Source organism: Pyrgilauda ruficollis, unplaced genomic scaffold, assembly GCF_017590135.1.
Source record: "Pyrgilauda ruficollis isolate IOZ18807 unplaced genomic scaffold, ASM1759013v1 scaffold154, whole genome shotgun sequence".
In the NCBI taxonomy this organism is placed as follows: domain Eukaryota; kingdom Metazoa; phylum Chordata; class Aves; order Passeriformes; family Passeridae; genus Pyrgilauda; species Pyrgilauda ruficollis.
In genome coordinates, this window is record NW_024514099.1 from 603,667 (window position 1) to 628,953 (window position 25,287).

The 25,287-nt window shown below is 40.8% G+C and overlaps 1 protein-coding gene across 5 annotated transcripts in view; it reads right to left on the bottom strand.

Moving 5' to 3' along the window:
- The window catches only part of RNF150 (ring finger protein 150), a 135,116-nt gene extending 110,762 nt beyond the window's left edge, over nucleotides 1-24,354 (bottom strand). For 2 of the 5 annotated variants that reach the window (XR_005954670.1, XR_005954671.1), the window contains exon 1: nucleotides 23,692-24,354. Coding sequence is in view for 3 of the 5 variants with exons in the window: in XM_041461773.1 (XP_041317707.1) it covers nucleotides 23,692-24,157 (466 nt within the window). In the remaining 2 variants the exon portion in view is untranslated. The remainder of the gene's footprint in view (nucleotides 1-23,691) is intronic. The other 3 variants (XM_041461775.1, XM_041461774.1, XM_041461773.1) reach the window with 2 other exon arrangements.
- Between the last annotated feature and the right edge of the window lie 933 nt (nucleotides 24,355-25,287).

Genomic DNA, 25,287 nt, shown 5'->3' on the forward strand with positions numbered 1-25,287 from the left:
ATCACAAGCATTCAGCTGGGAAAATGAGAATGAACAGAAGTAAAATCACCCTATCTAATGAAATTAAATTATCAAAGTGTGGTGAAACAGAAAATACCTTAGGAAATACAATCCTCTACTCCTGGTGTGGTGACGATTCTTGCCTTGATAAACATTTCAAGTTTTTCCCTTCATAAGGTTTTCTACCACATCTCACATTCCTGTATTTCTCATCTACTTCTTTTTCCTGTTATGTGTTCTTTCTTTGGCAGCTCCTGCACTAGTCTTCTGGCTCTCCAAAATATCTGTAGGTTTTTGTTATTTCTATTTCTATTTCCTCTTTTGCAGCACTCATCCTGTTTGGAGCTCTGAATAGCTCCAGAACATGTACGCCTGCTTTTCCACGAGATTGTTCTCCCGGCATTAACAGATGAAGCACAATGTTGGCAACCAGCCTCTGATGAGTCAATGAAACTGTGTGAAATGATGGCACAGGACATGTAATTCTGAGACAATGTGCTACACAATGAGGAAACCTGGAAACTTGTTATTAGATTCCTTCAGAAGACCTCTAGTCAAAGGCCCTCACAGAGCAGTGCACTTGCATCAGTGACCAGCTTGACTTGTCTTATGCCCAGCCTTAGAAACAAGTTGTCTTTGACTTGAGGCGGGACCATTTCAATCCTGTGCCAGAGAAAGACATCTCAAGCCAAGGTATGTGTACTGGACAGTAAACTGCACTCCTCATTAAGTTTAAACAAACAGAATAAACAACTGGCTTAAGCCATAAACTGCTCTCTGACAAGTAGGTACCAGAGCTGTAAATGATAACTTTGATACATATGGCACTCAGAAAACTAATGCTGAAAGCAGAATAAGAACACAGAAAGCCATTTAATTATGCTTGTCTCTTTGATATGAATGTGGTAACTAATTGTTTGTCTTCCAGAGGTACAAAGAATGCATTTTTCTCGCATTAAGATAAAATAATTGCAGACTGACTATGCGCTTCCTAACAAGATTCTGTGACAATAAGTTTTTTTACTAACGCTGCTTTCCAGGTGGTGATGGAGAGCCTCACAATAAGCCTACACTAATATTAGACTCTAGTACCAGCTTTTTAACTCCTTATCCATCTTCACTGACCTAAGAGGCATCTGATCCCACTCTGCAACATGTATTGTACTAAAAGCAATGTATTAAAAACAATATTTAATCAAGGTGGCTGCTATTCTCTGTTGTCCATGACAGATCTTTGTGTAAATTTTCCTAATATAAAAGGCCCCTTCTTAAATGCAAAGTGAGTATATATTTTAAATGTGAAAATATGTACTGTACTCTGTGGGAGACCCAAACCGCCAAAGAAATAACAATCCATGTTTACGCAGTACTACGACCAATACTCTGATGCCACACAGACCTACTTTGTTTGATGACTATTCAAATGAGATGTAGAAGTATATTAAGTTCCATTTTTAGCATATTCCATCTCCCATCTACAAAACAGAATAAAACCCTTTTCATTTGCTGAGAAAAATGCTTTCCCATTCTTACTGCAATCAATGAATACCTTCAGATTTTATTTCTCAAATGCTATAATCTCTACCTCTGCCAAGTCTGCTACAAACAACTAACTATTAATGAATTAAAATACATCTGTGATAAGGAGACAGCACAGGATTAAAAAAGTCCAGAATCCTAACCACAGACAGGTTTGTTCACCAAGTCTTATTTAAAGAAGTCATATTCAAAGTTGCATAACTACTTTACATTTGAGTTCCTATTTGTTTGTAATGATTTAATTTCAGTTCTGTCAAGTCACAAGAAAACACAGAGATGTGAAAAATAATAGGGAGAAGATGCTGTCCACAGCCAAGATGGTGTAATACAGATAAAGAATTAACTAAACTAATTAATTGTCATTGAGAGATGTGCAGCTGATTACTCATGAACTAAATTGATCAGATACAACTCCATAAAACAAGATCTACCTTGATTTTAAGGACTTAACTATACCTGTTTGGGTCTTTGCAGAAGATAAAGCCAACAACTCCAGGTTACAACTAACCTGGACTTTTCAGGCTCTTCACAATATTGACATGATTTGCATTGTTCAGTTTTTGCTATTAAGTCTGAAGAGCATCTGATGATCTGAGAGGCTTGTGACTATAGGAGGGTAGAGCAGAAAAGCATAATGGCTCTTTGAAGCTACAGTGGCCAAGTAGGTCATTATGTACACGAAAAGAAACATTGAAAAAGCCTGTCTCTAATTTGTCATTGAAGTCATGAAGGACAGAAGGGAGATGCAGAGAGAGAAAGATGCTGCTCTTAGCCTTGATGAGAAAAACTTCCTTGAGAAGAATTGCACTTCTAGCTCCTTCACATCTGACATGAGATGACCAGTCACGCAGCAGTCGCATGAAGAATGGGCATGAACTTTGTATGTGCTCTTGGGAATTATGAACATCATCACCACCACAAAGAAGCCACAGGCAGAGTTACCCAACATGCATTCACAGATTTTCCAGCCTAAGTAAGTGCTCTTCCCTGACCTCAGTCTTTCTTTGAGATGTTCCCCTGCCCCTTACAACATTTTGGATAGGAAGATGCACATTTTACATTTAGTTCCACCACATGTCAGATTATTACAGCAGTTTCAAGAAGATGCGGTTACTGAAACTGTGCAAGAAGACCAGAGATCACCCTTAGGAAAACCACTAATTAAACATGATCAGGCAAGCACAAGGCTAAGAAAGAGAAAATGCATGCCCTGGAACAGTGTGGCTGTGATATGACTTGAAATCACAGTCAAAAGAGAGAGGAAAGAGTCAAAGTGAGGGTAAACTGCTAACGGGATAGGAGGTCATCAAGGATATGGTAGCTACTCGACAGGAAGAGATGGCTCTGCGGGAGCAGGGAATATCATTGAGCCAGCCAAGACCTGGAGAGTGGGAAGCTGCAGCTGATGTGACAGAAATGCTGTCAAAAACCATTATGAACAGCCTAAGGATGTATGGCAGGAAAGGACTATGTCAACAGTCTGAGGCTGGAAAGCTGGGGCACACACATTACGCTGACATTCCCACATGTAAGTTATTTACATGAATTCCAGACGTTTGGTCCTCTAACAAAGGCATCAGATAGTTTTCTGTAGCCCCAACCATTTCAAACAACATATCAGTGCACAAATGGTTTGGGTACAGGGCCTTCACCTAAACTGGAATGAGAATCCTTTCTCAACTGACCTCATATTAGGAAGCTGAAAAGGGGCTTTTGAGCTCTGCCTGCACATTACTTGCTCTGTTTTGCAGATAGTGTAATAAAAACAGGTGCACTTGATGCTCAACATAAGACGTAATCCATATGCAGTCCCATCCTCCGCTTTTTTTGGAAACAAGGCCATTTTACAGAGTTATGGTCCTCTTCACCACGGGCTGCCATTCCTGCCACAGCACTACCACTCACCAAGCCTTCAGTGAAGCCAGCATGGAACTAAGGGACTACAGTGTGAATCAGGTCTGATAGGGTCCAGGAAAAAAAACCAAGACTAATTTCTTCTTTAATCTTAAAAAAGTCTTTTTGAAGACCAACTCATTTTGGAAAAGCTAAAAGGGAAGCAAACAACAGCATGGGAGTAGGAACCATGCAGCTTGAAGAAGGACAAGGAAGGAAGAGAACAAGAGATAATGGGACACTATTCCCATGTTCACTGCTTTTCTGTAGAGCCGCCAAAGTTAGAACCATTAGCTTAAAATTGACAATCAGCACCTCACAGCACCTGTCTCTTTACAGAGGGAAGTTTTATGGAGTACACAAGAGGCTGTTTTAGAACCTAAGGTGGCTTCATTAATTTTACAGAAATATATTAATCTCCCCTCCTTAATGTGTGAGTAGTTCTGATCAGGAAGCAGATTTGTAATGCTAATAATCCTGCAGTTCCTTTGATGCGATCCCAATCTACTAATTGAACCTGTTAAAAGTCACAGAAAATACTTGGCAATCACTGAGCTCAATTAAATAATTACATTTGTATTTTCAAATTCTTTCAAAGTAACAAACAGCACAAGGGAAGCCAGCTTCCTGACACATTGCAGAGCGACAGAAAAGAAAACCAAACAAAAAACCTCCTTTTAACCTGGATCCATTGAGTTTTCATTTATAACTGTCCCGAAGAGAGCTGCAGGCATCACCACACCCAGTCAGGATCTCTGTCCCAGCGAGACTTAAAATTTTGTGAAAATTTTTTGAACTCACTCCTGGGTGAGTTCATATGTACCAGATACATGGTACAAGTATCAGGGTATCAGTGCATGAAACTCCTTTCAGTGTCTGGGGATGTAGAAAAAAACCCCAAAAACGTGTTTTATTCAAATATTGTATTTAACATGAAACCTACTATTTCAGTAGGAGGGGAGGAACATGGGGAAAGACATTTGGTCCAACTATACTTTAATATAAGCATGTTTAATGTAATTACCTGGATTATTTTTCCCCTTTACAGGCATGTTTTTGTCTTTTTGGTTTTTTGTTGTTTTTTTTTTTTTTAATTTACAAAACTATGCATTGGTAGATTAAAGCAGAATTTCAGAATATATATGAAAATTATAACATTTTAAAAATTAAATTACAAGAATAACTTATGAAAGAAGTGAATACAAACAGACTTCAGTTGAAAATGGAGGAAAATATCAGTCTTAATAGAAAAGAAAAGCAAACCAGTCTTGGTGGAAGCTCAAGCAAAGAGTACACATATGGAATCAAAACTATCAAATAGGAAGCTTGGAGAAGCAAGGTGTTGTATGGATGGGAATGATCTAGTAGTACAGAGTGAAGAAGATGCTGGAAGGTTGGAATCCACTCCTGGCACACTGTAAGGTTTGGCTACTCCACCCTTTTTGCGTGTTTCTCAATTCTCAAAATTGAGTGTTATTTATTTATCCTTGGAAAGAAAATATCCAAAACAAAAACAAGATAGTAATTATTAGCAATTTTGAAAGTTACAAATTCTTCTTGCAGAGAGACACCATAAAAAGGTCATAAGAATTGTATTAATTAATTGAGAATGTCTACTTAATTAAGTATATTTGTTTGCTACCTGGACTCTTGTTCTGCACTGCAATCTTTTGTGTGAATTGCTGCTCATACACAGTCCAGTGAAATTTAAGGAGCACCATCTGGGTAAAAACATAGACTGAGTAAAGCTATAAATAGATCAAGTAAGTTCATTACATCCATGGTACATGCCTGCATGTGTATTTTCAGCATGAGGGCCTACACTGTAAAACTAATCTCTCATTTTCCTACAGGGAACCTTGTCTTTTCAGTTAAGGCTTTTACCTAAGGATCTAAACACTTCTAACAGGATTTTTAATTTCATATCTGAGCTTACCAGGGAGGACACATGTCCAGACAGAGAAGAACACAGAGATTGCTCTCTGACTCGTTTCTGTCAAGCAATTGGAACAATTTAATAACAACATTAATCTCATTTTTGTTCTCAGAAACTTAGAAACTCTTCTCCAGATGGAATCCCTTGCTTTTAGTATTCTGAAAAGCTGACAAATAGAAGGCAAATTCCTGTTCCCACTCTGTTACACCTGTGCATACACAAGTTGCAGGATTGCATTATGAGTGGTCTGTATCAAACGTTATTTACATTTCAGAGCAACAAATTTTATTTGCATTATAATACCTGAAAGGTTAAGGACTCATGTTGGCTGAGACAATTTGTTTTCCCTACCTCTCTCCTGAATCTCCCCAAATCAAAAAAGCACACAGAAGAGGGGTTTCTTACAACTTCCTAAACTTTTTTTAAAGCTCTATTTTTTCTTTTTTTTCCCACGTTCTGCAGAACTGCAATTGAAATTAATTGCAAGGCAATCCAGCAAAAGTACTACCACCATGCCATGTATAAAAAATAGGGCTGTTTATGTCTACCTAGATAATTCTTGGCCAAATAACGATACGGGATCTCTACATCCTTGGCTCTTTCATGAGTTCGATACCAGGTGTGGGCTACCTGCTGTAGCTGGTCTCCCTGGAGGAGATTACCATTTTTTTCTGTACTCACAGGCAAAGGATTCAGGCTATCTACCCCTAAATAAAGTTATTTATGCCTACATGGGAGTGATATGCATAAATGTGTCCAAATCTGCTTTAATCAGGCAGTCTTTCCTCTGTACTTTTACAAGAACATGGCAAGAAATAAATTCAGAACTAAACTCCTCTTCAGTCAGAAATACATTTCTCTTAGCACATGCTTCTCAGGCAAATTAATAATGCTCTGCTGATGCTTAGCATGTGTTGCACGTGTTCACATTTCTACAACAAAGCTTTTGTCAGAGTTACCTGTCAATATTTTCAGGCTTTACCAAAGGGCACATTTTTGCCCACACTACATTTTGTACAGCTGTGACTGATTTTGTATTGTTGATTATATGTTTTTCCTCATTTCTCTCTGAGATTTAGGCATGCTTTGAGGATGATGAAAACAAAAGCACTTAAGATAATGCTGATACCACAGTACATTGCTAATTAGATTCTTTTGTTTTAAATCACAAATGAATACCCATGCAGATCTTTTTACAGTACCTGCTGATTATAAGAGTTTTCCATGCTAGATCTATCTGCAATAGATAAGGTAAAGGCTACATTTCCCTACTGAAATCTCATTATCTGAGCATGTACTGCAGCCAGAAGGTTCAGAGTTTGAATGTGAATTTCATAACTATTTAAATGACTTGAAACAAGAATTTTATATGAAACATTTCAGATTTAAGATGTTCAGAAACTAATTCTTGCCCCAAATGTAGCAAGTTTTAGTACATAAGAAAGAGCTAAAGATGTCAAGGGATGTACTTAAGTTGCACAGTTTGATTCCAAAGCAAGGTTTGCTTTAAGCCAATCTTCAATGGTAGCTTCTAGTTATTCCATGAATATTGAACTCAGATCTTATATCATACAGTTTCAGATACTTACATGCTATTTCACATGCCTGTTTTCTCTCCCCTTAAAAAAAACCAAACCAAACCAAACCAACAAAAAAGCCCCAAAAACCCAAATAAACCTAACAAAACCCAACAACAAACATAACACACACTGGCTCCCAGGGAGGAATGCCAGTCATAACTATTGAAAACTTTCCTCTGCTGGTAATATTAGCGTTGCTCATGTATTTCTGTGTTTGGATTGCATCAGAGATGAATTCAGCCAGTAGAAAGAGGACATGAAAGGCAGGTAATTCTATTTACCTTGGTTCTTGTATGACAGCTTATGTTCTCTCTCCTTGTTTACTTTTTTGTCTCTGATGACTCGGTGTCTACGTATGAGCAGATCACAACTACAAGCTGAAATCATGAACTTCAGTTTCCCTGTTATTTCCATGCTCAATCACCTATCTGAATCCCTCCTTTGATTTCTCTTACTTGTACATAATTGTAACATTTCTGTTAAGTGCTGCTTTGCATTTGGTATTTCTGTCTGAATTTAGCCTCCTACAATTAATCTGGATCAAGGAGATCAAAAGGCAAGATATCTTCAGGATGCAGCAGTGCCTCTACTGAGTGAGAGACAGTGATTCTCTCATTAGCAAACACCTTGATTAGCAGAGAATTTCACTGTAATATAGCATGCTGAAGACTTACAGAGAGGTTAAACAGTTAAATATTTCCAAAATGGTGGTGTAGTGAAAATCTGAAAACAGCCCATTTGCATTACAAAACATCATTCAGTACCTTGTGATCAGACTCTGAAAAAGACAGAGTGATCCGAAGTATGTTAGAGAACCCAAATGAGATTAATGTAGCAGTGGTTTTGAAAATCCAACAAGATCTCAAAAAGAGAATGGTATCACTCAAAACACAACATGCATGCCAGGATGAAGGCACTGAAATCACCATGTGGTATTGCCTACAGTGTGGTATCTTCAGCTGAATGGTATTTCTAGAAAACTTACGGAAAAAAAAAAGACAAAAAAAAAGATCACCAACCAGCCATGTATTTCAAGATCTAATAACTAATAAACCTCTGTCTGGAACAAATTCAGCCCATATTAAATGCCATCTTAACTTGTTCAGACAGTGTGCAGTTTAGAAATTACCTCTGCTAGGCTTAATGTGGAAAGCCATTGTCTCTGTGGACAACTGTCCACATTTATTTGGTATATAGATGGATGGAATAACACACAGATTCCACTCCTTCACTGGAGACAGTGAATGCTAATTTTGAGCATTCTCTTAACAACCACTGTGGAAGCACTCCCCTCGTGATGAGGCTGTCATCATTGCCATTCCTTCTTAGTATACCAGTTAGTGAAGAAAGGTGTGAAAACCATATTACTCTCTCTCTCCAAATTTAGAGCAGGTATTTTTGCAGTGCATCCAGCCAGTACCTGCTCGAGATTCTAGAGATTTTATCTCGACTATGACTTTTGTCAGGCAGCACCCTCTCTCCCTGCCCTTGGAGACAAGCTAGCAGGGATGTGCATCTTGCACACCAAGCTTCTCAGCCCCTTCCTAACACAGCTCTACCAGTACCGCAGCACCCAAATCCTTTCACTTCACACAAAAGCCATAAGCTTTGTGTGAAAATCCCCTTTTGTCAGGGGATTTCAGAAAAAAAATGTTTTGAAGCCCACTGTCAGAAATACACATAAGACAGGACCTACCATACTCAAGCTCTTCAAAAGGCAAGAAAATTATGTAACGATGACTTCACGGACATTCACCATAAATGTAACAATGACTACACATTTTATACATTCACTTGAGGCCAGATGGACCCTTTGTTGAATGTGCTGGAGAATTCAATGCCAGTTAATATTTACAGGCCCAAGGCACTCACAAGCTGACCCATCATTTTATGCAATTACAGAATTATCTTAATGAAGCTCTGGTGTTGTCTGATGTTTTGCTTAAATCCAACAGATGTGTACAATTCATACGAAATGCTGACTGCTGGTACTTCATTGCCAATGCTGGTGCAAGCCTGGTATTATGTTTTTTGATGGCTCCTCTGTGCTTGACAAAGTGTTAAATACTATGAGGGCAGCAGATGATATAATGAGTTCAAGTATTCATTTTCCTGATTTAACTATTTGGCAATGAAATCCTTAGGAAGGTTTGCCATTGACTTCAGCATGGTTAGGATTTCACAAGTAAGGTTACAAATCAGTGGCACAAGTAAGTGCATTTCTGGAAATCAGCAATCTCAAAATGCTTTTTCTAAAGGAAAGATTTGGGAGTTGGAATTTACAGGACAGTTATTGGAATTATTTTCATAACATGCAAAAATGTAATTCAATTAAATGGGAACTTTAGAGACCCTTAAATAGTGACTAGCCTGAAAGTTCAGAAATCAGCACCTGAGCTGGTCTGAAAGCAGTGTGCTATGGAAAGTACGGCCTGTGAAAAGTCTAAGCTTAGAGCCCAGTCTAATCCCAATACTCCATGTATGAACAACTGAGATCAGAATACTGCTGCTGGAGAAGTTTTTCTTTCCTGTGAATTTCTTGTGACTTTTCCAGTCATGTGTGCTTCTTCAAAGTAGCTATAAAAGTGGACCTAAAATTCACCCACCTATTTAAAACTTCATACATTCTTTCAGTTTTCATGCTACCAAGTCTACATAGAGCAGCACCCTTTCTCAAAAAAAAGGTACAATCTCTTCACTGCTAGAGCCTGGAGGTGCTTACATGCTGTGAATATTATCCATTTCAGTGATAAGGACAGTGCCATCATTAAAGATGGAAAACAAAATGAAATTGCAATTACTTTTTTTTAAGTTGACTTAATATCACACACTTTATGAATAAAGACTTAATGCATTATCAGATCCTGAAACTCTTGCCAACCAATGCAGACAACTGTTGAATAACAGCATGAACATCAGTTTTATTTATAAATTAATCAAACCTGCAATAATTAACTGATGGATGGATTCCAACTCTATTTTATTAAACAAGGACATAGAGGAGAAGACAAAGTAGGGCCCAGGCCTGTGAAGAGCACAGCACTCACAAACAGATACTAATCCCCTCCACTTGCATGGCAGGTCATTCACATTATGGATTATGGAACATCTTTGAGGCTTGTGGTGTTAAACACAGATTTGCAAAGCACTCAAGACACCAGGAGTCACCTCAGGTCTTCATTAGCATTTGTGTATTCTACATTAACATCTGCCTGGTCTAGGAAGTCTTTCTGTGAAATTAACACAGTTGTCGTGGGGCACCCCTATGTACTTAAAGCTTACTAGAAGTAATAATTGGATTATTTCCAGGAAGAGCCCTTTAACTATATATGGTAGTTTGCTTTTTAGGAATGTCTAAAGGAGGAACATCTGTTAATTTTACACTTCCCTCCTCCTTGGTTACAGTTTCCCATCATCTCAACTTAACCCAAACAACTGTCTACATGGCTAAAAGTTCTATCCAAAACTGATATGTACCACTGGGAATATTAAGGAAACCTGTCCTGAATTTCTCAAAGCAAAATGAAGTTGACAGACTGATAAGGCCACAAGGAAGGATGCAAAATTTTATTTACTGGAACCAAAACTGCAAAACATTACAATAATTGTTCCCAAACTGGAATGGGTGTAAAGTAAGGAGCTGCTGCTGTGTGATTGGCCTAAGATATACTTGTATTGCCAATTTAGGCCACTTCCTGATTAGCACAGAAATGCTGTGTGGCTGTTCTAAATGACATTAACTCCTCTAGCTCACCTAGCAAGTACGAATGACTGGTTGATATGCATCTTTAAGCCATCTGCAAATAACTAAACAGCTGTCCATGCTTCCCTCAGCTGTGATTGTTTCTCTGCATGCATTGGTGACAAATATCAAATAAAACACAGTGGAGAACAGACAGCAGCTGGGTTGGATGGAAGGGGCACGGCGCTCAGTGGAAGTTGAGAGGCACCTCTGCTTTGTACTGTGATGCAGACATGGCTGATAATCCAGAAAACAGAAGCCAAACTATGTGGAGAAAGGAAAAATAATTAAATAATCTCTTTTAACTGGTATTTATTAAGCACCACTTTAATGACAGATATAAAGCATATGTATCTTAGTTTTACAATTTCAAATAAAACTGCTTATTGTAAGGATCTCGAGTATTCACAGTGCTATAGGAGGGCATAAGCTTCACCTGAGATGACCACACTAATATTCTTAGTAATAAGCCTCTGGGCTATGTCAGACACTTCTACATCTTTCATAGATGACATTTCCTCACAGAACCACTTTCAGTGACATTTAGTCAAGGTGCTCAACTTCTAGTCCGTTCTCAGCAAGAACTAAATGTGAACTTAACTATAATTATTTGTGCAAACATTTTCCTCAACTGGGCCATGAAGTGTTCTCCAAATTAATTTAATATAATGTGAACATTAGAAATAATTTTAAAATACCTACTACTGAGTTTTATGATAGCCAAATCACTAGCTTACTAATGTGAGAAGTGGTTTTTAAGTATTGGTCTCATTTGCAAGGAAGAGATTTTAGGAGTTGCTGTATTAGTCCAGATGAGATCCCATTAAAATTGCCTCCCTACTATCATAACTACCAAGGAGACTATTGCTTTACATATGCACAGTAGCTCCTGTTTTGTGGGCTAATCCACAACTCATTTGGCTATTGAGAGCCAAAGATAACAGCTTTGTGATAGAACTTGCAGAGTTGTCTTTGCATTGGCAAAAAATATTCCTGGTTGGTGGCCAGAATATGGAAAGACAACAGTAATCATCATGCTAATTCAACACAGCATTGGTTAAGAACTAAGAACAGATGCTACACTTCAAATGTACAAGGTACTCAGCAGGAGATATTTTCCACTAAAAATTCAGTGCTTGCTTTGTTATTTTCTGTAAGTCTAACAGCAGAAAGATAGTTACATAAATTAGTTAATGGGAATGAAGCTCTTAATTATTGCAGAAAGAAGTGATGTCATGCATATTTAGAATCCAGATAACACCAATTCTATGGCACCAAAAATTTCTTTGCACTAACTACCATTAGGATTTTGGAAATAAATAGTTATGCAGTTATATTTTTGTTTTAAAAATTGTCTGTGGGATCTCATACCTTGCATCTCAATAAGTTCTGGTCATTAGACTAGGACAGGGAAAAAAAGGGAGAAAAAAAGGAGGAAAAAAAGGCTGTCTGTGTATACAGTAAAGAAAAGAGAATGTTTCTAGATGGAAAAAAATACACAAACCCCCACTAACAATGAAAAAAGAAATTCACCTGTGTATCTTCTTAAGCAGGGGTCAGTAAGTCAGGGGAGTGAAGATGACAGATGAGCTCCCTAGGAACTGTGCCCTAGAGGATCCCAGATGCCTCAGACAGGGCTCATGGCTTTCACAGGCAGTTAAGCTGTTTGGTGGCTTTCCCTGTCTAATTCACCTGTGGATCCAGCTGGGCAGCACTCTGGGAGCAATGCAACCCGCCATTCCCAAACATGCAAAACTGCTAAATGCAAAGAGAGAAAAACATACAAACTCAAACTGGAGCTGACCAAGAACCTCACCTCAGGGAATGATCCCACCACCTGTAAAGGCAGCAGGGAAGGACTGGGACGAACAGCAGTGAGGCAGCAAACAAGAAAATGCCAAAGATCATGACAGTGGGTGCCAGTGAGAAATGGGAGTCAGTGCAGAACTGAAATGAGGTTTAAGATACATGGATTAGTCAAAGACATTTTACAGTCTCTGAGAGGAAGACTTCCCACATGATGGGGAGACCACAGAGGTCACCACTTACTTTGATGGCTTTTATTTTCTCATCAATATGAATTCACCTCTCCAGGATTCAGGTTCATCCATGTGACTTTCATCTAATGGCTATTTCAGCTGTTTCTCTGACAAAGTGAATGACAGTACCATCATGTTTTGAACTATTTCATCCGCACCTGTGATAGCTTTGCTGCTCTAGGTTGCGTTCCATCACAATATCTTCTTGCGCTGGCATTCAACAGTTAAATAAAAGTTTTAGAAGAAAAAGGCTTTCACATCTCATGCTGCAAGACAAACTTCAGCAAATGGTTAGTTCCTGGAGGCTTATAGACACCTCTCTGCATTTGCTAGCTATCTTCAGACACAAAAAATAGAAGTGGCTCAGACTGTTTATATTGCAAGTGCCTGTTCTTGCAGTACCCTCCCTATAAGCAACAGTCACAAAGAAAGACCAAGCTGACACTGGTTCATCACTGTCACCCTGCTAAGGGCTTTGCAGAGATTCTGTTGTGAAAAGCTGATGCTTCACTCCATAGGGTTTATCTCTGCCCATCATAAAGAGCTTCTGTGAGAGCAGTTTTGCATCTCCAAGTGTGCAAAAGAGCTGGGTGGTAGTTCCAGAGAAGTACCCTAAAACCATAACAACTACTATGAACACCTTCTCTAACCTTTCTTGTACAAATACCACCATCATTTCCCCAGAGAATGGGGTATTTTTACCAGGATTTGGCATTTAGACAACTATCCAGTCCCATGCAAATAACATTAAGCTATGGGCAACCATTTAGAAAATTGCATCATACTACAAGCCTGAATTTATTTCACTTGCATTGACAGCTACTGATCCCTGTTACGCCCTTGTCTGTCAGAGCAATCTTTACCTCACACTGAGTATCATTCCAATGTGTATCTAGACACAGTGCTGAAATCTGCTAGTAAAGACAAGCAGCAAGGGTTCAAGACCCTACACAGCTTAGGGACTGCACTGTGGGAAGACAGAAAGCTGCTGTCACACAGTCACAGGGAAAAGAAATTCAGCACAGCAAACCTCAGGTCAGTACCTTTAAATAATACTAATGATGATGAGATGCATCATTCCCAGAGAAAAGTGAGTGGGGAAAAAGTCAGGTCTGTGCTCTGGAAGGGAACTATTATCTAAAGCTGGTAGAAGCTGATTAAAATGTAATGTATCATCAAAAAAAGAAAGGAGAAGCCAAACTGCTTCTGAAATTCAGCAACATAAAGTATTTACAAAAAGAAAACTTTTATTCAAATCAGACCTGTAAGACTTTTCCAGAGAACAAAAACTTTTCAAAACAGTTTTCTGTTGAAAATCCATTTCACTACCTAAGAAAAACAGTTCTGATAAGAAATATTTCCCATCAGTTTTTCTAGCATCCAGTGTGCAGGGAAACTTTATCTTCTTCCATAAAAGCATGAAAGAGGGGAGACCATAATTTAGTCTTTTAAGAATTAATGAAAAAGACTTAGGAGTGTTCAGCACAAACCCCTTCTATGCACAGCAAATGTGCTATGCCTGTCAGTCTTCTGAGGACATCCCAATTGCTGATGTGCCACTCCTCTGAGCCCACCCTGAGCAGCAGCCAACAGATGCTGTTTAAACCCAGAGTCAGTTGCAAACGAAAAGCCACCAAAAGAGCATAATCCTGCTGCAAAGCAAATAGCCTTTGGCTCCTTCTGTCAACCTGGTAAGGAATGGGCAGAAAGGACAAAAAATCTAAATAGCAGAGATGAAAAACAGGTGCAGAACACATAAAGGGAAAGGGAAGAAGGTAAGAAAAAAAAGGGTGAGAAGTCCAAGGAAAAGATTTACTGGAAGTACGGATAATAATTAAAAAAAACTCCAACACACCACGGGAGAGAAAAAATTAGGTAGAAAATAAAGACAGTATGTGATTGAAGGAAATATAAGGCAAGGCAAATACATCAAAGACAGCATTATAAAAATACATAATGCAATTTACTCAGACAGCTCCTCATTTTCCAGCATAAGAAATTTTGATAAAGTGTTTAGTAAAGGTATGGATTTGATGGACAACCAGATGTAACTTCAAACACATGGTCACATAAAGAGCAATAAGAGACCAGGCATGGAGATTACAGTCTCGCAAAAGCTGCCTCTATCAAGGAACATAATAATGTCAGGTAAAACTAGGAGACAATCAGCATATAATAAAAGCTTAAAAAAGCACAAGAGGGGAAAGCATACTCTGTGCAAGTATAAGAAGCAATCATGTATGTGTCCACAGCATCAGACTGTCCTGTTTTAAAGACTGATTTATTTTTGAGTACAAACACAGACATGTACTAGAAATACGGCCAAAGATTTAAGATTCTCTAACACAGAGGCTCTTGAAAGGGCAAAGGAAACGCAGAAGTAATTTCTGTCTTCTAATAGAAGCTACTGAAATGGAAAAGGAAGAAGATTAGGAACATTTTAGCTAGCATCACAGGATGTAAAACCAGAGAGATCTTTATCAGATACTGATAGAGAACCCTTGCATAATTGGAAAAATGCAAGAAATCTTTTATAGTGAAACTTGTTGGACACCCAGAGATTTGATCCTGAGGATGTGGAAATGCTCTGCCACTATGAGAATAACAATTAGGTGCAAAAGCTTCTCAAGTGCTCCACAAATTAATTTAACCAAAACAATAAAACCATAGAGTTTATTGTGCTGGGTCTGAACCCAGGCAATCCACAACACATATTCAACTAATGCTGACACATTTTACAGCAATCTTAAGATTAGGCATATATGTTAATTAAAGATGAAACTACCCACTAGGCTCTCAAATCCATTCTGAAGACTGGCTGTGTAATGTCAGGTGCATTCATTGTTACAGTGACCATGCTAAAAAAAAAAAGAAAAAAAAAAGAAAAAAAAGAAATTTGGAAAAAGACTGTGATGTGTGATTTATAAAGCTGGAAGCCAGAGATTAATGTGATGTATAATTCCCTTAATATAATACATATATGTGGTGAGATATTCTTACACTGACTTGCATAAAAGAGATGGCTTGTAAAGAGAGACTTGAACAGTAAGAAGCAAACGAAAGAGCATATAAGAAGGGAGGAAGGCTAAGATTTGGAACAAATTATGAGGAAGAATAAAATCCTACATTGTTAAACCCATTTCAGTGACAAATGATGATGGTTCATAGACAAATATGTCAGTAGTAAGGGGCTGTCTTAACAGATAACCATACAAAAAAACCTGCTTTGTTAGGGAGCATCCGACTGCTAAGGTCCTCTCTCATGATAAAGGCTCACAACACCATGGAATACAAATTATTTTTAAACAACTATGTCTCATTAAGTGTGTAGCACAAGGGAGCACTTGCCAGCCCATCTATTCCATGTATCCCTTGAGGAACTGCATTCCTGTACAGATGTAACATTTCTATCTATGTTTAAATATACAAGACATACTCAAGCCAGAACCCTATGGAGTTGCACAGCAGCAATTTTTGTTTGTGGGGTTTGGGAACTAAAAAGATAAACTTTTTTTTTTCCTTCTAATTTTGCCTCAAACTGAAAATACCTTTCAAATTTACAGCAGGACTATCCTGTACAGAAACACAGTTAAACACATCAAATTCGAGACCAAAACTTTAACAGACACTCAGGTCTAGCAGTATAATTGAATATCACTATGATTATACTGTCAGAGGCAAATGAACAAGCACTTCAGTTTATTGACATTATTTATTGACCACTCTTGAGATAGAAATGAACAATTATTTTTAAAAGCTATTATCTTTAAGTAGCACAGAATAGAGTATGCTAGCTTTTCATATTTCAGTGCGGAATAGCAATAAAACAGTTTAATTTTTTCACTGTCTCCTTCATTTCTCCTCAATTCAGTTTTCTAAGGTTTATTTCAAATAATTTATTGAAGAGGAGACAGAAAGTAAAGAATGCCCTTGATAGGCCTCTCCTGTGAAACAAAGCTGCATAGTATTGATGTTTCATAAGCAAACAATATTTACAACCTATCTATTAGAACTGGTGAACAAAGAGGTGTTTCCCCCATCCATTTCTGAACTAAAAAACATTGTTTGTAGCTGTTGGTAAGAACCTAACTCAATAATTTTCATCTGGCTGAAGAATTACTTCCACTTATACTAATGTGGCCAGCGCATCAGATAGTAGATATACAGCTGGTAGATTTAATACAGTGTATTTTTAAAGTTAAGGGTGCATCTAAGAGGTCTGGGTTTTCTTCTCCAGGTAAGAAAAACTGTAATTCTCAAGAGAATTACATTATGAGATATTACATCCAAATGCACTCATGGAAAGTACGATAATCTGAGGGGTCCTTGACCCCTGCTCATCTACATTCAGGATCCAGTCAAACCTTGCAGTGCATGACCTGAGGCTGAACCATCCAGATTTTTTTTCCAGACAAACCGAAACACAAAGGAGTGAAATGAGGAGAGCACTGGTCGTGAACAAAGTCCGGGATCACATCCCACTGCAGATAAAGACATAGCACAGTAAAGACTGTTTGCACACAACCAGTTGCGAAATATTTTGCCACTTCTTTCTTCTCACAATTGCCATGTAACTCCCCTGTGACATACAATGGATACAGTTGGCTTTTAACCTTATCCTTTAGTTGCTGTGCCTCTGTGGAAGTTATGTGAATCTAATATTACTGCAAGGTATAGTATTCCTAATTAACATCTTTGTACATTTTGTATCTCTTGCCTCAGAACCATTCTCCTCAGACTGCATTTGTTTCTGAAGCACCACAAAATTCTCTCCTTTGCAAGATGCTAAGCAAAAAGCACTGTGATGGTAATGGATAGTAACACTGTAGGAAACAGCCCTGCATTAGTAAGGTGGCAGATTGCATGGCCTACTCAGTCTTTTCCATATCTGATTTCTATGAGTCAATGATTGTATTGTTCACTCCCTTCTGCACCAAAGGCGTTATCAAGTGATTGTTACTCAAGAGTAGCTGAAAGGGCAGAAGTGGGGCTTGTCTTGAAATGATTGCTGTTTCTGTGCAGGTTAGCTATGCAGAAAATATTGGGAAGTGGAGAAGTTGTTGGGCTATCCCTTCACAAAGACTTAACTCTTCATCAGCCTGGCTCATGGTGTGCAGAGGCAGACATCACTTGAAACTCAGTCATCTCACATGACAAAGCACCATGAACTCCATCAAACAAGTGCTGCACAATAACAGAAGCCCTTGCTTACATGAGAAAAGTAGAAAGTGTCACCAGTCTCACCAGTACTCAGCAAGTAGTTTTCCTCTCACCAGGAAAAGACTCTTAAGAGCGCCAACACTGAATTAGTTAGTTTTCTCTCCCTTTTTGCTGAAAACGTTCCCATCCTCTGTGATATGAAGGGAGGTAACACAGAAATATATCTGCATCAGTTAGTGAGCTACACTAAGCCACAGAATGCCACAATATTCTAATAACCCAAGCTAAGATATACCATTTTAAAGACAAAGTATCAATGGGACTAGGACAAAGCACTGCTTTCTCAAAAGCAAGCCGTTCTCCTAAGGACTATACACCAAAAGGAGTTGCTCCAGATCACCAGTCAGCAGTTAGTGTGGATGTGGATACAGTTTTGTTCCTGAGGAAGATTTTCTTCTTGCTGTGTCACTTCCTACTGCAGAGATCTGAAGACAGCACTTGCATGAATATCAATGTATATAAATGTTGCAGATAACCAAAGCAGAAATCTAACTGCTTTTGCAGACAGTAACCTTGAAGGATCAATGAAATCTTCAATGAATCAATACTTCATCATTTTGTAGGCAAAGCTATACTTTATTACCTGATCCAAAGCTCAGTGGACTCAGTGTCCTCCCACTGTCTGACTTCCCAGTGTCTGCAGTGTGTTCTGAAGGAGACACAGAATCCAGATGTGAGGCTGAGAGAAGCAAGACTCAACACGGTAAAACGTGTCTCATCTAATGACAAACTGAGTGCCCCAGCTGAAGTGGCTGTCCCAAGTAGTGCCAGGGACTAGTATTATTTTGCTGTTCTAGTCCTTGGGGGTCAAATTAATTCCTTTCAATTTAGTTTAACCTGAACTAGTTACCTAACAGCACATGTGCCCTCTCCACCTGGTATAGATTAACAAATGGGCAGTAAAGCAGTCTAGAACCTCTTCAGAGCAGAACTAGCAGCAGAAGCATGACTCACCAGGGAATGCAATGGGACAGCCTGTCAGCTAGAAATCCTGAATTTTGATAAACACAGAGAACTAGATTTTCAAACACTGCAGAAAGCCAGGCCTACATGATGGATCCAGAAGCTCTTCTGAGTTCTTAAGGATGGCAGTACCTCCCAGCAATGCCTCAATGGACAGGGCTCAAAGATGCACTAATTTCCATCTCCCTTTCCCACTGAGTGAATTTCTATTAGGAATCAATCTTGGGTGCCTGGAAAAGAAAACAATTATGGCAGACTTTGGAAGGCAGAAATCTCCAGCCCTCCGTTACTTCACACTTTTCCATACGTAAATTCAGTGTGAATGCTCTCAGCACATCTTCCTCATTAGAATTCCACAAAAGTTTAGGAAAACAATTATTTTAATAATGGAACAAATGCAGCTACAGTACTGAATTAAGTCTGTAAAGAGAGAAATCTTCAACTTTGGTTTTTAATTTGCACATCAGTACAAATCTACAGGGCAGGCCAAAGCCCAACCTATTACCAACACACCTTAAAATATGTAAAAGGTAATTGAGCAATGAACAAAAGACTGAGTACAAAGGAAGAGACTGTTATTGAGTTGAATGCTCCCAGGTTGAGTCTGGCCCCCTTCGCAGCACATGTGGAGGGACACATACACCCACTGCACTTGAGGGCCAGAGAGGGAGGGGAGAAGTCAGAATCATCTTAGACCACTTATGAGACCCTTTTGTATACAAGCCACTACAAAAAAAATGAGGCATCTGGCCATTATTGCAAAGGGTATGTCATAGGAGAGGCATGTGACTTAAAATTTGTGATGGAATGCACTGGAAAAACAAAATATGTAGAATGCAACACTGCCTGACTAACATATGTTCCTGGTGCAAACATAGGATGCAATTTACTTCACATGTTAACAACATCCATTCTGTGAGATAATCTGATGCAGGTCAGAATTCCAACTGAATCTTAGAAACTATGTAGAATATTACAGATTTGATTTTTACCCACATATTAATCATGTACAATCACAGTTAACTTCCCAAGCACCTGACAGGTTCACAAGTTCGAAATGGTGCATGTAGGTTCCCTCAAATACGAACTGTACAGAAGGAAGTTCTCATCTTGAATCATCTTCTGGAAGGCTCTCTTACTGTCCCTATTCAGAGCTCAGAGGAAATGTTAGGATATAAGCTACAACAGGTAGTAGGATTACTGCAAATTAATACTAAATTATTAAATATAGACACAGTGGTTGGGGCCTTTCCAAACCTAGATAATGGCTAATTTGGTCTGAGTAAGAAAAACCTTCAATAAGAAACCCCAGCCAAGACCATGGATTTCTTCTGGAGAAAAAAGAACATCCTCTATATTATTACAGTACTTTTCTCTTTGGAAAGTTGATTTAGAAGAAATGCAAATGCCTGAAATAGAAATTCTAGATGCTTTTTTTCCTTCTCTCGTTGGAGCCTACTTAGTCAAAATGCAAAGTCATACTCACAGCTCCTATGCCATCCTTCAAGCCAATAAAAAGAAAGATGCCTGTTTGCCCAGGTTGTAGCAGATGATATGCAAGCTAACGACATCCTAGCAGGAGAATCCCAAAGCTCCATATTCCCTGTGAATGTAGATATCATAACTCCACCTCATCCTTCTGGGTGTGCTAGCAGTGACCTCAGTACAAGCTCCCTGAAAGGAAATTCTTTCGGTGGGGTGATGGAACTGGTTCAAATCACACACTTTGTGCTGTATGCTCTATAAATAAATCCTGAACAGTTATATATTAAGATTTTCACAACAAGCTTTGATATAATACTACCCTGGTTTTGATTTGGGGGTGGTGGGAGGGAGGTCTAAGAAGCCTCCTTCAAATTCACACACAGTATCTTGCTACAGTTGCCTACAGATTTCAAAATCAGGAGGCACTACATGAGCAATGGGACACTGGCATGCACTGTAGCAGAAAACAGGAAATATAATTAAACATAGAGCCATGAGGTAAGTTCTTTGGCAACAGAAAGAGTGCCTTGAGAAGAAAGTGGCAAGGGCAAAGCACTATGAAATGGCAAAGTGACGTGGTTAAGGCAGGGAATGAAGCATGGGGGTAGAGATGAAGAAACAAGGTTGAGAAGAGCAGAAAAAGAAGCACAAAGACGGAAAGTGACAATAAGAGAAAGAAGGCAAAGCATACAGAAGAGAAGAATATACATAGGGGGGGAAAAACTCTTAGGAGTAGTATTACTCTTAAAAGTTATTTAGTAAGGTCAGAAGCCACTTTGTTATGCAACAGGATATGCTTTTCTGTATAGGAAGAGATTGTTTAAGCTTCTATGAAACCTTAAAAAAAATCAGTGAGAGAGAAATAGAAAATAATAAGGAAGTAACATCATATTTCTTTTGACTTTAAAATTGCTTTTTAGGTCATATTTCACCCTTCCCTCCCAACCTCCAAGTATTTTCCAGGATGGAATTTTCTTCTTCTCACTCCAAGATTTCGCGTGGGCAGAGCACTGCAGATGCTGCTGAACTCAGAAACCAAGAAACTGATTCATTTTTCCCTTGAATCTTGTGTTATCATTTAGACTGGGAACAAACAAATGTCAAAGGCTCCAAGTTAGAAACTAGCAGCCACAATTTTACACAGCCTGACCATTCACTTTGTCCCAGAGTAACAGCGGTACCAGAGGGAGAGTAAAGTTCTGAATCCCTGCTAGATTGCTAAATATATAAGAAAAATTATTTTTTCTTCTGTTCCATCAGACTTGTGGTCTAAAACTCCTCTCAGTTTTGACCATGTGCAGAGGATAGGTTTTCTCTAAGGTACGCCCAACAACCATTATTCGACTTTGCTGAACAAAAATTAAGAATTAGAATTAAGACAACTTCATCAAATCTATGAGCAAAGTCCTTCAGTCTCACTGATCATATTCCACAAGTCCAGTTTCTTTTCATTTCAGCCGCTGGTGCTGTACAAACCCACTGCTGGGTATCAATTCAGTACTCAGAAAAGATTCTCAGAACAAATCCTGTGGAATCATAGGACAAAGAAGAAGCTGCTCCCAGAATAACTCATACTATGTTCATATTTTTTAAATCTGAGGCCACTTGCAGTAAGAAAGTTTCTTTCCCTACTTCATCTTAGACTTCAAAACAAACCAAACATTTTAAAAGATTAGACACATTTTTTACTCCCACCATTTCTTAATAAAACACCATTTGTGTGGGAAAACAGCTTAGTGCTTACTTTAAAAACAGGCAAACCATTAATTAATCCAGCATGTTGGCAGTTTTAGAGAAACTTACTAGAGAAGAATAAACTATGCTGCATCTTAAGTTTTAAAACAGCTTGAGATTTACTTTGAGGGTGCATAAGTATGCCAAGCTCCTACTACTTTATACTTCTTAGGATATAATCTGTGATATTTAAAGTAGCAAGAAGTACAATTTGAAAAGCTGCTAAACCATGGGCAGGTTATAAAACACAGTTTTAGGAAGCTCAAGAGGTTATGAGTTGCTTGTCTCACAAAACCAAAGGAAAACACTAAAAAAAGCCCCATCTTGCACCAACCGTACCAAAGAAACACTATTTTGCCCAATACAAGTGGTTAATCTCTGAAACAGGCTGGACACAAAAGAGGTTCCAAAATCACTCCTTTTGCATCAGCAGTATTTTAGCACTATGGTTAGGCAACAAATTGCTTTTTAGCACATCCAAGCTAGCTAGTTTACTGTGAAAATGTAACATGTCATTAGAATAACATCCTGTTTTGCAGCATTTCTGTATTTCAATTTACCCCAACTCTACTAAGATTCAACTGGCATGAAACAACTGGGCATGATTAGTTACTGGATGGAAACCAAACTGAGATTTCGCAATAGGTGGCATCTTATCTCCATGGCATAGGCAGCTGGTATAAAAGACAAGTGACTCCTGGCAGAAAACATTGTCCCTAAATATATATCTGGTGAACTGTTTCTAAGACATTATTTCAGATCAAGCACTGGTACAGAAACAGTGGGGTTTTTTTTGTTTGGTGGTTTTTTGGTGGGGTTTTTTTTTTTTTTTTTTTTTTTGTGGGCATAAGCCAGGGTTTAGGTTATTTTGAATTACTGGATTTTGACTGGGTTCTAGTTGACAAGCACATGTTGGGACCCGACCACCAATGTGCTGACATTGCAAGCACAAACTCCACCAGAACATTCACCTGGGAGAGTGAAACACTCCCTCCATCCCAGTCCTGGACAACATATCTCATGCTCTCACCAAAACAGATACTCAACATTCCTACTCGATCTCACAGCTTTTAGATCATTGCAGCCAAGACTGTGGACACCGTGTTCTCTACTTTATTGCACCTCCTGATAAGCCTGCACCACAACACTGCAACTTCTCTTCCAAAAGTTCTCAGTCACACTCGATCCCACACGGCACCTGCCAGAAGATTCTCAGGACACAACGAAACACAGCGGGATCAGCGTCCCATTCCTCTGACTAGACCCAAACTTTACGTGCCCCAAACTTTTCAACCCTGGAGCACCGGCGTGCATTGCTATGGATATGTTAGCAGCACATCCATCCTTTGCCATGGCAGCATGGAGAGGAGCTCCATGGACCCCACGATGGGCACCCAACACCCAGCAACGCCCAAAACCCATCCTGCTCCCCGTCAGGAGGTGCGAGAACACCTTCCCGCAGTAGCTCCCACACCAAGGATGCGGGAGGGCAGAGCGGGCTGAAAAAGGGGGGCCATCCGTCTGCCCCCTCAGCACACCCCTGGGGGTGGCGTGACTCACCTGCGTGGGGCATGGTGATGGTTTCGTTGGCGTTGCTGGAGCCCACGTTATAAATGACGACGGCGGAGGCGTTCTGGGCGGCGGCGTGGCGGATCTTGTCCTTGTAGGTGCAGTTTCCCCGCGGGATCAGGGCCACCCAGCTCTTGCCCGGCGCCGGGGCGTTGAAGCGGGTGCCGGGGTCGCAGGCGTAGCGGTCGGCGGGCGAGGCGGAGAGGGCCACCTGCCCCCGGGCGTCCTGCTTGGGCGACTGCTCGCCGTAGCGCCCACACTCGCTCTTCTCGCTGCGGAGCTCGGGACTGCCGGCTGCCGGGTCGGCGTAGGTGATGTTGACGAAGGCCGTGTACCACTCCTCCTTCTCGGCCACGGTGAAGTCCAGGCACAGCAGATGCACGAAACAAAAGGACAGCAGCCATGTTGAGAGCGCCAGGCTGCGGCACGCTTGGATCACAGACATTGCCATCTTCATCAGCCGGCCCCCCCGCCTTCCCGCCGTCGGTCCGTGTGTGCGTGCGCGCCCCGAGCCGCCGCTCCAAGCGGGGCGGCGCTGCTCCCGCCGGCGCCGTGCGGGACCAGCGAGCGAGCGGGGCAGGGGGCCCTCCCCTCTGCAGCCGCTGCCTAATTCATGTCGGGGCCGTTTGATTTCCTCGGACTGGCCCCGTCTCCGCCTTCCCTCCTCCCTCGTCCCTCCTGCCCCTTATTCCCCTCCCTCGCTCTGCCCGCACAGCTGCCTCCCCCGCTGCTGGCAGCGCGGCCGGGGAACAGCGCGGAGGGGGCGGCACTGCGCGGGGGGAGTTCCAGACGCGCACACGGCGCCGCAGTTCCTAGTGCGGACTCGGCCCCGGCCCGGCCCCACGGACACGCTGCTGGCGGAGGGGGTTCCTGGAGGAGGGAGTGCCGGCAGAGGGTCTGCACTCTCCGGCCCCGTGGAGGGACTCCCGGTGGAGGGGCTGCTGGCGGTGGGGGCTCAGGCAGAGGGGCAGCGCTGCCCGGCTCGGCGGAGAGGGCTCCCGCCGGAGGGACTCCTGCCAGAGGGGTTCCCGGCGGAGGGGGCTGCTGCCAAAGGGGCTCCCGGCGGAGGGGCTCCTGGCAGAGGAGTTCCCGGCGGAGGGGCTCCCGCCGGAGGGGGAAGCGCCGGCGGCGGGAGCGGCGGTGCGGCGCCACCTGGCGGCGGCGTGGGAGCAGGGGGTCAGTCCCGGGACCGCCCGTGCCGAGATCCGGGAGTCTCCCGGGAGCGCAGCTCGGCACCTCCGAGTGCTCGCTTCAACTTCAGTTTTGCTCTGGCTTTCACACTTTTCCTGACTGCTGCAGGAGACGCTAAGTTTGCTTCTGTCAGTGTTACAGTGTAACGATGGCGCGCAGCTCAGAGGGGTGGTCGTTTGTACAGAGGTTTTTAAGTACACACCGAATACGTTTCCGGCTATACTTTCCGGAATGGGAAGGACAGGCGAATTTACTAAAATCAGATGTGGCTGACAGGAGCACAGAAAGCCTCAAAGAATGATGGAGCTGCTCTCTGGAGGCAGTTAAACGATGCGCTTAATTTTGGTTCGGTAAAAGCCCAGATTTGGGGGTTTTGAGTGTATGAAACACCCCAAA